General features: G+C 40.1%; 1 protein-coding gene across 9 annotated transcripts in view; it reads left to right on the forward strand.

Moving 5' to 3' along the window:
- Cep128 (centrosomal protein 128) overlaps positions 1-16,479 on the forward strand; it is a 345,498-nt gene that overhangs the window by 265,723 nt on the left and 63,296 nt on the right. For all 9 annotated transcript variants that reach the window (XM_040742677.1, XM_040742676.1, XM_040742670.1 and 6 more), the window contains one exon: positions 5,503-5,552. In XM_040742677.1, coding sequence (XP_040598611.1) covers positions 5,503-5,552 — 50 coding nt within the window. The remainder of the gene's footprint in view (positions 1-5,502; positions 5,553-16,479) is intronic.

Consider the following 16,479-nt stretch of genomic DNA (forward strand, 5'->3'; position numbering starts at 1 on the left):
TTGCACACATAGTTCTAAAAGAATATTTTAAAGCTATGGTTGGGTTAATACATGGATATGGAACCCAGAGAGTTAACAGTGTTTATTTAAAGCAAACATATCAGTTCATATTTTCCTTAATATCTTCACTAGTATAATGAAATAGGAAAAATATTTGCTGACCTCCATCATATTGAGCTGGAAAATTACTAGTGATCCTTGAACAACAATCCCCCCCCCTCCTTTTTCCTATTGCTTTGTTTTGTAAGATATTCTGTTTGCTGTGTTCTGGATATTTCCAATGGCGTGTTTCTCAACTGTTGCTGTGTTCTGGATATTTCCAATGGCGTGTTTCTCAACTGTTTGAGCATTTGCTTTCTTTTTTTTTTTTTTTTTTTTTTTTTTGGTTTTTCGAGACAGAGTTTCTCTGTAGCTTTGGAGGCTGTCCTGGAACTCACTCTGTAGACCAGGCTGTCGGTCCAGCCTGGCCTCGAACTCACAGAGATCCGCCTGCCTCTGCCTCCAGAGTGCTGGGATTAAAGGCGTGCACTACCACCTCCCGGCTGAGATAGGGTTTCTTGTGTATCTCTTGCTGTCCTGGAACTCACTCTGCAGTCCAGGCTGGACTCAAACTCATAGAGCACTGCCAATAATTACAATATCTGGATAGCCAAGGAAGAAAGAAGATGAATTGACCATTGTCTCGTGTGCGCAGAGAATGTCTCAATTATCAAGCGTACATGTATAGGAGGTGAAATCTATCATTTGGTCCCTTGTGGGATGCCATCTACTATTTGATTTTATTGATTTTATTATACCATGACTACTGTTCACAAAGAAAGATACACAGACTAGATTTTGAATATTGAACTTTGGAGAATGTATACAATCCACTGTTCTTAGCATAGGACAGGACACATAGGAGCATGGAGTTGAGCCTCTCCATGACTAGCTAGGTATAGCAGCTCACAGCTAGAAGCTTCCTTCTAAACTGCAATGCTCTTCTGCCCAACGAGTAGTCATAAGTGCTTCTGTACCTCAAGTACATTCCTGTCTCGTAGCAGCTTCCCTGAGTTAGGATGGCAATAACATGTTTTATACTAAAAGGTTAAAGGAAAAAGATCATTATTTCTAAGCTTCATCTTCAGCATTTTTTCTTTTTTTTACATTTTTTATTTAACTTTTTACACATGTCATTTTCAGTTCCCTCTCCCTCCCCTCCTCTCCCACCCCCAAGCCCTCCCAACCCTCACCCCCACTCCATCCCCTCACTGCTCCCCAGGAAGAACAAGGGCTTCCATGAGAGATTTTCAGAGTCCATCACATCATCCCAGGCAGGGGCTAGGTCCTCCCCCATGTGTCCAGGCTGAGAGAGCATCCCTCCACGTGGTATAGGTTCCCAGAGTCCATCTGTATGCCAAGAATAAATACTGCTGTACTCTCTGAGGTCCCACAGATTGCCAAGACTTCCTCTCTGTCACTCAGGTTTGGTGGGAGGGATGTCTGGATCAGTCCCATGCTGGCCTCTCAGTCATCAGTCTGGGGTCCATGTGTTCCCCCTTGTTTAGGTCCGCTGCCTTTGTGGGTTTCGCCAGCCTGATCTTGATTCCTTTGCCCATCACTCCTCTTTGCAACTGGGTTCCAGGAGTTCAATAAGGTTCACAGCTGTGGGTGTCTGCCTCTGCCTCCATCAGCCACTAGGTGAGAGTTCTAGGATAGCATATAAGGTAGTCATCAATCTCCTTATCATGGGAGGACATTTAAGGTAGGCTTACTGCCAGTTGGTGTCATTCCTGTGGATCTGTGAAGATCTTACTAGTGCCAGATCTCTCCTCCAACTTATAATGGCTCCCTCTTTTATGGAATCAAGTTACTAGTTAGGTGTGTTGGTCATGCTGTTTAATGAAGTCAGAAAAAAGGTAAATAAGATAGTGTCAAATGTCCTTAAATAGCCAAGTGATTGGTGGTAAGGACTGCAAAGGAGGTGGTTCAAAACATCTTACCAAGACTGTTGGCACAAAGCAGAGCCAAACAACACTAGAATCTTCTGTTCCCATCTGTGCTTTCCTGCTTTTTTCAAGGAAAGATTTCTCCTCCAAACACTATGTATCAGAATGAGTTAGCATCCTCTAATTTCAAAAGTGTTGCCAATCAAAGGAAAGCACTCAGGCCGCTGCCCTTTTCACTGAATTCTTTTCATTAAGTGATGTTGTTAGACACTGTCCAGTCACAGCAGCGGCCATGGCAGTTGATTATAATTAGACAATAAAGGAGAATGCAAGCATGCCAGTACTGAGCAAGGGTGCAAAGCAGCCCTCCAGCTTCTCATCCCAGTCACTTGTTCCAGCGTTATGAGAACAAATGAGATTTCTTGTTATGATGAGGGCCCTAGACACACTAGTGGGCATAGCATTGTGTCTCTGCACCTGTTTGGCAGTCTAACTCTGTTCTAGCTTCCTTCTGGTGGCATTAGAGTATTGTTTCTCAGCCATGGTCAGGAGCTAGGTTCTTCCAGTACAGGTTGATAACCCCATTCTTCATTCCCATCAAAGGTACCTGAACAATGCAATTCGGGGGTTTTAAGCTAACTTTCAAAGGTAGAGAAGCCGTTGTTAGAAAGATGGGGAAGTCTCCAACGTTGATATCAGAAGATTCCTAAAGCATGTCAGAAGAATGCAAATATGTGCACTTTAAAAAATTATAGGACAAAGCTAAGCAGTGAGTGTGCACACCTTTAGTTCCAGCACTCTGGAGGCAGAGGCAGGAGGATCTCTATGAGTTTGAGGCTAGTCTAGTCTATAGAGAGAGTTAAGAACAGCCAAGAATACATACGTTTGTACATATGTACAAGTACGTACGTACATACATACATACATACATACATGCATACATACGGCCAGCTTTTTCTTTCTGGCCACCAACCAGCTCCCAAATAGTGACATGGAAACATTAGTTTTGAATGCTCAGCCTAGTTTAGGCTTATTTGTGGCTATCTCTCTTTAACTTAGAATAACCTGTTTCTCTTTATCATTTGCCTCAGGACTTTCTGCCTTTATTACTCCCATATATCTTACTTTCCATGCTTTTCCTGTCTCCTGTCCCTCTTCTGCCTAGCTATTGGCTGTTCAGCTCTTTATTAGACCAATCAGGTACTTTAGGTAGGTACGGTGAAACAGATGCAACACATCTGTATGTAATTAAATGTATGCAGCACTAACAAAAGTAACACATCTTTACATTTTAATAATAGCTAAAGTAATATTCCTAAGTGTAAACAAATGTAGCACATGTTTGCCTAGTTAAAATAGTATGCTATAATGTGTGTTTGCGTGTCTGCGTGTCTGCGTGTGTGTGTGTGTGTGTGTGTGTGTGTGTGTGTGTGTGTGTGTGTATGTGTACACCAGACTCTAGGTTTGGCTTTATTACTAAGTTAGTTATGGTTTCCTATGTTCATTGTGAGAACAACCATGGCTTCATGTATTTATTGTGAGAACAAACAATGAAATTACTCATTATGGCAAGGGGCATTAGCCACACTCAGTGGGGACAGTATTGTGTTCCTTCTCCTCTTTGGCTTGGACTCCTTACTAGTTTGTTTCTGTGCCTTGCTACTAAGAAACCTGAAATGATAATGAAAACTCTCTCCCAAATATACCCTAAAGCAACACTTTCTGCTCTATCATAAATCCACTTTATTGTGGGAAGCTTTGCCAGCAGAGTGCCATTGCTTCTCTGCCGTCATCAGCAGTTTGGCTTCAGCAAAACAGGTTCCTAATCCCATCCTTAAATCCATGATTCTCTGAGTTGGACTGGCTCAGCTAGTCAGTTTGTGTGCCGTCAGGTGGACATCAGTCTGGGTCATCTGAAGTCACCTTCACATCAGCCAAACAGCTCTGCTTCTGGGCATTTACTGGCTGCCTGCTGGAGTAGCCTTCGTGATGGTAGGCATAGGAAGTGTCCTGAGCCATACGTCTCTTGTCATTAGCAGGTTGTCTGGGGCTGGTTCGCATGGTGATGACAGGTCCACATGAAAAGTAAAATGTGCGAAAACCTGTGACAGATGTTTTCATGTGGAATCAGGTCAAAAAGCTCGTCTAGATGCAGGAAGTAGATCCCAATGCAACAGCAAAGTAGGGGGCACGATAGCTGAGGACACTGGCCAATCTGGTATACCCCAACTTTGTCTGCTTATCTTGTTGCTAAGAAACCAAGATGTCAATGAAAATCTACTTCAAAATCTCCCCAAACAGCACTGGGCTGCCTCATCGTTGATTCACTTTTAATCAGGGGAGGTTTTTGGAGTTAAAGTCAGTTCCATTAAAGACTATGGACTATAAACAGCTTGTGACTCTCCAGTGCAACCCTGAATCTTATGAGGATTACCTGCGGGAGCCATCCTAGTGCACAGTCTCAAAGGGTCCTTGCCATCCATTATCACCTGCCTGTTCTCCTCTGGTTCCAGGGCACCACCTGCCAGGTATGACCTGCACCAGCGTTGCGTTATTCCCTTGTATTACTTCTTCCTGCTCTATCCAGTTTAGTGCCTTCTAAAACATTTGTGTCTGCCTCTCTGATATGTACGTTGGTATTTCTACTGTGCACTGCTAAAGGTGATTCTTGCCAATTCTATATAAGTTCTGACTCAGCCCAGCTTTCTTTAGGTTTGTGAAATCTACTAAGATTGTAGCATGCAGTGGTATAGCTGGAGGCAGAAAGTTCTGCTTGCCAAATATATTTTCCTTTATAGCAAGTGAACAAATTGATGTGCCAGGGAAACTGTAGCTATATTCGTGCAATGAGGTGCATCACTCTCTTCCATTGAATGTTTTCTCTTCTGCCATTCAGTCCTTGAAGACTGTACCAAGCTCCTGGTCAGATATACCTGTAACATGCCCAAATCTCTCAGTGTAAAATGATAATAACAATATGACTTTACAGTTGATGTGGAGTTCTTCTTCATTAACAGCACTCATTATTTCAGGCTGTTTTAACTTGGTTAAAAAAATTGGCTTTGCAGGTAGGACTTGGCTGAGGACTTAAGAGAAAATGGCTTGTTCCTAATTTTTTTTTTTTGGTTTTTTCGAGACAGGGTTTCTCTGTGGCTTTGGAGGCTGTCCTGGAACTCGCTTGGTAGTCCAGGCTGGTCTCGAACTCACAGAGATCCGCCTGCCTCTGCCTCCCGAGTGCTGGGATTAAAGGTGTGCGCCACCAACGCCCGGCTGTTCCTAATATTTTTTAAAAAGGGAAGTTTGTGTTACTTGTCAGTTCTATAACCATTGAATCAAATACTTCTGATAATGGCATGTTGGTTTGGTTTCTAATTGAGTTGGTATGATTCTCCCAGGCCCTATAAAGCCAAGGACTCCCAGGACTTCGCATCTGGCTTTGGGTTGATAGCATTAAGAGTACTCACACAGTTTGCCATTGCTTTCACAGTGTTTCTCATACCTTAACAAGCATTTGCTTTAAGAAGTAATCCATTTTTACATTGCTTTTTCATGGCTGTTTATTGTCTTATTGTAGGTCTGCTGGAAGAGACTCAAAGAAAAGACGAAGAAATGGAGACTCTACAGGTAAGGCTAATTCTCAGAGAGGGCACGTATCACTGTGATACAAAGATTTGTTTTTCTGATCTGCCATCTGTTCTTATTACCAAATTCAAACTGCTTCGGCACATGTGATGACAAGAACTACTTGGGAACATTAAAGTTGAAGTCTGAGTTTGCTCCGCTCAGTTGCCTTTGAGTGCACTTACTATTCTAAAGAGGTAGCCAGCTCAACCCATAGGCTACTTGTGTGCCTTGGTGCATTATAATGGGAACCTTGGCATTCAGAGATGAAGACAATATGCTTCCAAAAAGCTGGCCAATGTCAATGAATTTATAGAATGTACATTTTCAAGTCAAAGTCAAACTAACTTTCACTTAATGAATACCATCTACCAGTGGTTAACTAGGAGTGCTAACACATCCATGGAAGGCAGGATTTATCTTGAGTAGACTCTCATCTTACCATGGGTGCACCCACATTTCTCAGACTGGAAAATTATGGTTGAAAGGTTTTGTTATAATTCTAATTGAGAATTCCATGGTCTAAGCAACTGCTGCTCCATCCGCATCTAAAAGAACTCCCTCCCTGCTCTCTCATAGGGCTAACTTTCAAATGGGTAACCCACCTGTCTGTCTTCATTAGAGCAGACATAATCACTCCTACTCACATGACAGAAGCAGTGTCATGTTGGAGATTAAGCACTGTAAATACTTGGGGCATTTAGAGATCTTTGTGGGCCTTGAGCAGTAAAGCAAGACTGGAGGATAAATTAATGAGCTAGCGTGAGTGCTTTAGGGGTGAATATGTTTGCTTCTGGTAAATGAAGAATGGGTCAGGTTAACCAGAGCAAGCAAAGGAAATGGGTTTTAGTTGGATTTTCTTTGTTTGATGATGTATTCACTAAGAGAATACTGTATAATTGAACTAAAAATGCTCAGGTGGTATAGTTCTGGACATGTAGTAAGGGTGACACATGTCAGTTGAGCATAGTTTTATATAGATTAAGGTGTCTTTTTTTTTTTTTTACATTTTCCCACTAAATTAAGATGTAAAAAGCAAACAAGTATGAGGCCAGGAAGACTATCAAGGATACATACCCTACTCATTTATTTGTGTTACACTTACCACTGTTCCCAGAATAGCATGTGTAAGCATATGTATTGGAGGTATCTAGCCTTTTAAAATGGTAGCACAGATCATTTATATCTCTTGTAATATAAACGTTGGAATCAGTTACCTCATTAAATGCAGTATCCTATGCTGCTCCTCAAATGTTTATTAGTTATTGGTGCTTTTTTTTCCCCAAAATGTTCACCAGTGCAAAAGAATAAACCAGCCACATCTCCATTATCATTTACAGATATACATCGTACAACATGATGTTCTACAACAGGAGAGTAAAACAATGACCCCACTTTTCCTGGTGGCTAAAATCTGCAGCTATCCATTTAGATAAAGGGAGATAACACCTCTGAATGGCAAGAATTCACAGGCACATCATGGAGAAGTCTTAACTGTTAAAATGAATAGAGGCAAAACCATGGAAGATAGTTATGTGCCCCTAAGTTTCTGTACTCCAGTATAAAGTCCATAGGTGCTAAACAAGAAAGGGCCACTTAAGGACATAAGTTGAGGTCTTAATCCAGTAATTCTGTGGTAAGAAATGATTTCCAAAAGTACAGTAAGGAGTGTAAATCAAGAGCTTGGGTAAACTTTGGGCAACTCAATTAACTTGGTTGTGCCCATCCTCTTATCTGTGATCCAACTTCATAGAACTATCTTCCCAAAGTGTTTAATTTAGAGTAGACCAGCCCCAGAATAGTAACTTACTATCATCTTATACATATGTATAATCATATACTTACATGTAACAGTTGGTCTGCATTTAACATTATTTTTCTAAGGGCTGGTGTGCTTTCTTTGTCCTTAAATTTAATCAGTTTCTATAAAGACTCATTGAACAAATATTGAATGAATGATAATATTATCGTACATGGTACTTCTGAGTGCTAGGTAGTCAGATAAACCGTGTGCCTTTATTATGGATATATTATTGACTTTACTATCAGAATTCATGGAAAACCATTATATGGGTGCTTACAATGAGATATTGAAAAATGCTCTTAGAGGAAATGTGTTTCAACATGTAATTGGAACACTAGCCCTTATTATAGGTAGGGCTGATGAAAATGACTGGGAATTAATTGAAAGCAGATAGGTTGAGCTGGTATGAGATGATGATCTGAGTGGGCTTCCTAAAACCAGTGTTTAAATGAGCAGTAAGACTTATCCAGGCACATTTGGGAATCTGGGCAAAGCTTAGGCATTGTGAAGCTGTGGCAGAAGAGCACACTCTCAGGTTTATGGAAGTGCATGTTGTCCATTGTGATGGAAAGTCATGTGTGAAAGAGGAGAGGCAGGTGGGTGTAGAGTAAACACAGGTCCAACGACCTTGCACATTTATATATATTTAATGTATGTAAAACCTTCCAAGCATTTAGAACATAAAAACAGTATGATGGAATCTGTGTCTTGAATGTATCTGATTATAAAGTTAAACATACCTGGGAGGAGGTTAAGATTGAATGCAAAGAGGTCACTCTAGTTAGGAGTTGTGAGACTCTTGCCAAAGGATGGTGGAACCTTGCTTTAGGTGACAGAAACCTGTATGAGGAGGTGTAGGAGAAAGAGGGGAGAGGGGATGGAGGGAAAGGGGGGGAGGAAGGGAGATAGGGGAGAAAGGAAAGAAAGAAGGGAGGGAGGGAAGAAATAGAAAAATTAGAAAGTAGATTAGTCTTTAGGAATTAAAAATGCATTAAGCAAAACTCTTGGCTTGCATGATGAGGTCACTTCATGGATGGCTATGTCAGTAACAAGTGTCAGAAACCGATTATTTTAGTTATTGAGATGTTGAAGTGCCCAGGGGTGGGGGTTTGTGTGGTGATCCCAAGTCTACAACTCAGAAGGACTTGAAGTGGGCATGAAGAACTGGATGTCACTGACAATGCTGTCCACAGCATTTGGGTGACCTAACAGTCACAGAAATATGGAGAATCAGAAAAAAAATGAAAGCCTAGGCTGGATCACAGGCTGTACCAATATTTACATCCCAGATAAAGACAAAAGCCTATTAAGTTGTCAAAGACTTAAAGTAAAAACCTTCAAAAGAACACAGCATCATGCAGTTTACTGTATCTGTATTTCTTCCATATCAAGGGGGTAATAGATAAAGAGAATAGAATAAATATTTGTTATAACTGTGAATCTTTTTAGTTCTTTTTTTAAGTGAGGGGTTTTATTAGAAAGTGGAGAGAGAGAAGGAAAGAGAAAAGAGGCAAAGAGACACAGAGACAGGTAGAAGACAGGAGAGAAGAGGGAGACAGGAGAAGTCCTGCCTGCCCTAAGGGAACACCGGGAAGAGTGAATGTTTTTAGTTCTGTGTTTGGCTTCAGAAGTGAAATTGACTACCCTCTTAATCCTGCCATGTCTATGCTATAACTCTCATGCATTTCATTTTCTAAGTGTCCACTACTGAGCCACAGCAAGTTCTTGGTAAGTTTCTATAGACTGAGCAGATGAACAGCACCCACTCACCTCCTCAAGGCCCGCCCAAGGAAAAACTACACTCACTCTGTCATTTCCAATTTGAAAACTTTAACAAAGACACTCGGGTTCTTCCCTTACTCTTCTGTCTTTCTGTCTGCCTCTTGCTTTTTCTCTCCCTTCTTTCCCCCAACTCCCTGTCCTTTCCTACCCCGCTCGACCTGTCCCTCGCCTCTAACTGTACAAAGCGCATACTATGGCAAGTATAGGAAGAGGCGGCTAAAAGGGTAAAATGGCAGGAAGAGAAAACTATCGGTCTTTCAAAGAACTGCAGATGATTGAGATAAATGTTCAACGGCTAGATGGTTGCAATGCAGTTTGTAACCAAAATCCTTCACTGGAGCTTCATACTGCCTGGCCCCTCTCCTTGTGACATTCATCTGCAGTTACATTGTGTGTTACTCTTCCTATAGCCAAGTACAGTCCGTGGTGCAGTATCACAGTCCTACTTACATGTGGGTTTGAGATACATAGAAGGAAACATCTCAACTTCAGTCTTGATACTGGTAGAAACATTTCAGTTGACGCAGAGGTAATCCATTTTCCATTCACTTTCTGAAATAAATGTATACACTGGTGATGGCTGCTTTTGTTTTCGTTTCCTCTATTACCAACCCATATGACTCATTTTTCACAGACTTCTAGCTTTTCCTTCATGTTGTTATGCAAGCCCCAGAATGCAAAAGTACACTTGATTAAGAAGAGGTCACAGGTTCTTCAGAAACATGTCATAGAGCGCATGTGAGAGCCGCTGCATTGGCACTGTGCCCCAGGACCAGGGGGCAGAGGCGGAGGTTCCAGCCAGCTAGCTTTCTTGGTGAATTCAGGACAAGTGAGAGATTCTATATCAGTATGTAATTAATAAATTAAAAGTAAAAGGTGGACGGCTTCTGAGGAAATGCAGTTGATGTTGTCCTCTGACCTCTACATACATGAACACACATGTGACCTGCACACACTTGTGGAAACACACACTCACACAAGTAACAGCTCAGAGTGTTATCTGAGCGCCACAAGCAGAGAGCCCAGCAACTCTTAGGCTCTCCCTTTTTTGTTCATTTACAGTCATCTTTCTTGCCATTTTATTTGAAATGGGTTGAAGTTTAGATGAACGTGAGGTTTGGGGTGGCATTACATGTCTTATGAATCAGGAGCATGGGCAGTTCTAACTTCTGCACTCCAGGCTTTTGTGAGAACCATGAAAGCTTTGTTGCCTGGCAAATCCTCACTGACTTTGAATTCTACACATGCTCACAGTGTTCTTGTACCTGATACATGACAAACATGGTGCCTTCATCTAGGAGTATAGCATCTAGGAACCCCGATGAAGATCTTGCCCAAGTTTAATCCTCACACGCCCCCCCTTTCTTCCCTTATTCTTCTTTCTCCCTCTTCCCTCATCTTCTATTCCTCCAGTTCCCTTTCCTTTCCTATCCCGTGTTGTCCATGAATAGCCATGTCATTTAAATTCGTATTAGGGCAGAACATGCTGAAGGAAGTAAGGTATTTGGCTATCTGTGAAATCAATGAAGAAGCAAAAACAAGGAGAGGGTTGATTGGGTCTGAATATGAGGGTCAATTCCACCTTCTTGAAGAGAGTGGAAGCCTTTAGTAGAAACATCTACAATCCAAATATTGCCGCAAGTATTTGTGGACACACTATTTAATACCATTGAAAGTGTCACTGGAAATAAAAGCCAATCCTTTGTTTAAAATGGAGTTTTGTTTGTTTATTTATTAAGTAAATCATTAGAAGGTCTTTTTCAGAGCTATGTCCTGAAGGATATCAAGTAATATTAATGACATTCTACTTTTAGGATAACCCATAATGATATTTAATTTCTTTCTTAATTGGCTTTTAAAAACTTTGAATCTTCTGTTTGAAGTATCCAATGATGTGATCACTTTTCCAACTATTTTAGAGTTAGAGGGGTAGGAATTAGCTTTTGGTTTTGTGAGCTCCGTGATAACTAGGCAAATCATTTACAATGAATAGGAAAGAGAAGATAATGTTTCCTACATCCATTACTTTATGGTAGGTACCTGGGAGCATCTGTGGCATCCCAAAGTCAAAAGAGAAAAATAGAATAAGGAATGAATTTCTAGGTTTTAATTTTTTATACAAACCTGACAAATACTAATCTAGAACAGTGGTACTCAACCTTCCTAATGCTGTGACCCTTTAATACAGTTTATGCTGTGGTGACCCCCAACAATAAAATTATTTTATTACTACTTCATAACTGAAATTTTGGTACTGTTATGAATTATAATATAAATGTCTGTGTTTTCTGATGATCTTAGGTGATCCTCCATGAAAGGGTTATTTGATCCTAAGAGATTTGTGACCCACAGGTTGAGAACTACTGATCTAGAGGGTTTTATAATAGAGAATGCCAATATAGACTTGGCTGGGACATTGTTGGAATAACTAGACCAGAAAAAAACACCATAAATGTGACTAACACACAAAAAAATGCCCTAGCAGAAGCGTAGTTTATTAATATCTCAGTGGACCCAGGAGATTGCCTGTCCCACTACTAAACAACCATGGGAGAAACTGGACTTGTGACAAACTGCTTTGGTTTTTTCCAGGGTTCTGCTGTCAATTATGTCCACCAGACTGTAGAATACCTAAAGCTGTTGCCTTCTCTCAGTCCACAGATGAAGGGGTTGGGGCAACTGCTAAGAGGCCTTCAAATTATTTTCAAAAGGATATAATTGGAAGTAGACTCTGTCCTCTCACACAGATGAATTGGAGCAATTCATGCCCCCAAAATACTCATTTTCTCGGGAGATGAGAAAGATATGTTTAGAATTCTCAGTTTTAAAAAATGACAAATTTGGATTAACTGCTTAAGGTTTTATTAATCTGGAAAGCCATGTGGTATCCTGTATGTTCCTAGGATTTGTCTTGAGAGTTACAGTGGAGCTTCTATCAACTTAGAAACCAGAAAGTATCATATCATACACTTATAGTCTTTCCAGAACTCATCCTGTCCAACTCAGGCAAATGACTGTGTCTGTTTGTTCGGAGACACAAGGGTGGGAATGAGGTGTCCTAAGCAATGGCATCAGCTACAATAAACATGGATGGTTGTGGGGGTGGAGGGCCGGGTCACCCTTTGCCACTTTAAAGGCAACACAATTAATAGGTCATTAAAACTACTGTTTTCTCATGAGGTGGAATCATACGAGGTCTTGCATTCAGTATGAAGTCTCAGCAGAGATGAACATTAGCAGCATGTCTCAGGGTGAAGCCAGGTCTCAGCTCATTAGATCTGCACACTTCAATTTACTACAGCAAGAGGCCTCCAGAGAGCGGGGAAGCAAGCTCAGTAAAGTGGATTCCACCTGACATTTTAGTGGTCATTAAATTTTATCACCCTATTTTACCTGAAACTTGCAACTTAATTTTAATTCCAATTTATGACAGGATAAAACGTGACATTAGAATCCCCCAAAAGAAGTCTTCTGTCATCTACTCTATAGATGTTGATTGACTAGGCTGTTTTCCTTCGACAATAAAAGAAATATAAAAACATGCTGGGCTTTGTTTATTTACAAGAATGAGAAGCACAAGTCCCCAGAACTCAGCAGTTTTGAGTCTAGTCAATAAGAAAGCCTCCTAAAAGAAAAGCACTGTTTAGACAGATTTGCAAAGTGTGAGACGAAGCATAGTCTTTAAAAGCTCTAAGTTTACTAAAATACTGTCACTGGATATCCTTTTCAGACTTTATAAAATGCTCTCACAAGAGGCAAAGTGGGGTTAGGAAACTTCATGCCACATCCCTGGCAGCTGATTTCAGAGGTGGGTTCCAGAGGCACAGGGGATGATGTAAATAGCAGCTTGTGCTTTCTTCCAAAACCAGGGAGATCTTCTCAGCTCGTGGTAGTGCTTCATGGTTTTGAGCTTGTCCAGCAAAGTCTACAAGTCCCCAGAGCCAACTGTTCCCTTAAACCTAGGGACATTTACACTTCCATTGCTGGAGTTAAGTGATCATTTTAGCATTGTGCTCCTTAATAACTTACTGCTAGTGCATGTCATGTGATACCCTTAAAATGGCCTAAAACTTGGGAAGGCAGCCATGTTAATCTGTTTTGCCTTCCACCTTCTGATAACAATTGGCAGTTGTGAAAAGCAGTATTTTAAGTAATGATTGCTGTGAGCAATCAACTTGGAAAGGATCACTTAAGATATCTATCTATTTATCTATCTAACTACAATCTATCTATCTATCATATCTGTCCATCCATCAATCTATCATCTATCTACCTATTATCTATCTATCTATCTATCTATCTATCTATCTATCTATCTATCATCCATCTATGTGTTTGTTTATTTCAAGACAGGGTTTCTCTGTGTAACATCCCTGGCTGTCCTGGAACTAGCTTTGTAGACTAGGCTGGCCTAGAACCCACAGAGATCCACCTGCCTCTGCTTCCCGAGTGCTGGGATTAAAGTAATATACCATCACTGACCAGCCCAAGACCTCTCCAATACTAACACCTTTTTGGTTGGAACAAATTTCCTTTGACCCATGAAATGATTCCCACGAATTTGTATATGTGAATTGGACATTGCACAAAGAAACTCTAATTGTTACTTCCAGGTTCTCACCCTTCCCCATCTCTGACTGAGTTTCTAGAATGAGAATAAAGCCTGCAGAGGATTTCTGAGTGTGGGATCTTACACACTCACTATGTTTAAATTGAATGAACATTTCTGTGGCACTTCCTAATTCCTGTCAAGACTGGGCTATATCAAACCTTGGCATGGTGGCACATGATCATAATCTCAGTACTCAGGAGATCAAGGTGAAGGATTATCCCCAGGTTCCAGGCCAGCCTAGACTATAGAGTGAGACCTGTCTCAAAAATAAAGTCAACTACACTTGTAGCAAAATGATTTTCTTTTATTTGTCTTTGTCATTATTCTATCATTTTCTGAGAATGATTGATTGACAGACACTAGGTAGTTAGTGTTGTTAAAATACTGGGATTCTAATATAGGAAATTTTGCAGGTTTTTTTTAGTACAATAAAGAAGTCGACTTAGCATCAGGGAAGCGTCTTTTTTATTTTCTATGACTTTAAACTACTCAAGAGACTTAAGTTTACACAAATACAGTAAATGAGAACAATGTTGGATATATTTGGCTGCTAACAGGCAAGCAAGATTGCAGCTATTGGTTTAAGATGCGGAACAATCCAGAAACCTCAAACACTTCTAGGAAGGAGAGAGGATCATTTTCCTTTTTTCAATTCTGCACCTTCTCTTTGTGCTTATTCATCATGTTTTAAATAAACAGACTGAAGAAAGTTGTTATTCAAACCCTCCTCCGGTTTCTTCAATTTCAGTCTGAAAACAAGTTCAAAATATTCTGGCAAAAATTAAAGGCACCATTCAAACGTTTCCATAAATTTTAAATTGTGTAAAAAGTGATAAAACTAAAATGAGCTGGAAAAATGGCTAATAAGCATTTCCTCATATCATAATCCATGGTTGTTTTCAAATTTTAAAATGAGCTGTAATGCTCCCTTGTTTTCCAGAGTGCCTGTACTACATCTATTTCTGGATTTAATGTCTTCGGATTTTACTGTTTGATTTTAGAGTGTGAGGACATTATTGTGTCAGTAAATGACATGCAATGTCTTTAATATCTCAGTATTCATTCATGGAAGGGGGTAGAAAACACTGCCTACACACCATCTTCTACCTTTATTACCCATTCCCATTGAATAGACATCATTTTTAGGAGAGAACCAATAGAGTTGCCACAAGCACAGGCAAAGTTGGCGGATTTGGGCTCCCCAGTAATGAAGAACATGCTATAGTCTACATCTCAAAGAACTAGGATGCCAGAACAATAGTAGTGTCATTTAAGTGCACAGTGTCTAGGCTGATGCAGTTTAGGTTTGTGCCTTTTTCCTTCTGCTGTTCCCCCAGTGAGTTTGGACCCATGTGTTAGTGTCCGCCTGATAGTGGTACCAACTTAAAACCACATACAACAAAAACTCATTCTTTTTTATTATGTAGTGAAATAAGTATAAAAAGATGTACAAGTAACAGTTTTTATTTGAACATTAAAGTTTATTGTGATGTAGTATGTGTTGTTTTGCACCGTCATCTGATAGCTATTAAAGATGGCATTCAGAGGGCTCTCTGGCTTAAGGAATCAAGGAGAAAGTCTCAGAAGTTTTCCAGTGGATCTCTAAACCTGCGCACAATATAACCATGATAACTAGGAAGTACTTATTACATTTTTGCTCACAAAACCTCATTGTCAGTATGTTTCTGCTAATGACCTCATTTCTCACACCATGAATAAGAGGATTTGATCAACTTGGGTTTTTTTTTTCAAGAATGGGTAGAATAGGACAGGAGGATTATGAGTTTGAGTCCAGTCAGGCACACATACCAAGATTCTGTCTCAGTGAAGAGGAAAAAGAGAGAAAGAGAATATGAATTTACATTAATTAATTTGAGTAGACTTGTATTACAGTCTAAACTCCTTCATTTAAGTATGATAAGAAATCCAACACATGTTTTTAGTTCATTTTTGACTTAAATAAAATTAATTTAAATCTGTTTTTGGGAATTTGGAGAAATATTAAAATTAAGAACATACTTTAATAGTAGTTAATATAATTTTTGGTACTTAAACTTGAAAAACCAGTGCTGCTATTTGATATGAAGGAGATCTTTCAGTAGACAGCCCAGTGAACACACTGTGTCCCTTTTGTCTTCAAATTTTAGAATTAAGGGAAGTCTTTCTTCTCTCTGGGTCTTTGCATTGCTACCAACTCGCTGTAACTTACTTTTGCCTGGATCTTTCAATGACTTACTCATTTCCATCCTTTAAGCATCTCCTCGGAGACTGCCTCCTCAGAGCCTGATCCTATGCACATTAAACTTCCACCTATAGGTACCCCAGGCACAATCTCTAGGCACCTTCTTGATTTGTATCTTTATCTTCTCCTTTGAAATGTGAGCCCCACCAAAAACAAAACAAAACAAAACAAAAAAACAGAATTACCTTCCTTATTGATGCTATGTCTAACACAGGCCTATCTAAATACATGTGAATGAATTAAGTACATAAATAAGTGGAAATGAAGGAGGGCAGAAGAAAAGAAAGAAGTGGAAGGAAATCAAAAATAAAATTGATAAAAGGAACAAACAATGGCCTGAGGAATAGTTTGTAGTGTGAGCATTGTATTTAGCTATACCCAACTTGTAAAGAGTGTTTGACAGTTGGATAACAATACTATGGCATGGAGAAACCCACAGAAACAGCTGACCTGAACAAGGGGGAGCTAGCTCATCGACCTCAGACTGATA

This window comes from Mesocricetus auratus, unplaced genomic scaffold (genome assembly GCF_017639785.1).
Source record: "Mesocricetus auratus isolate SY011 unplaced genomic scaffold, BCM_Maur_2.0 Super-Scaffold_15014, whole genome shotgun sequence".
Lineage (NCBI taxonomy): Eukaryota > Metazoa > Chordata > Mammalia > Rodentia > Cricetidae > Mesocricetus > Mesocricetus auratus.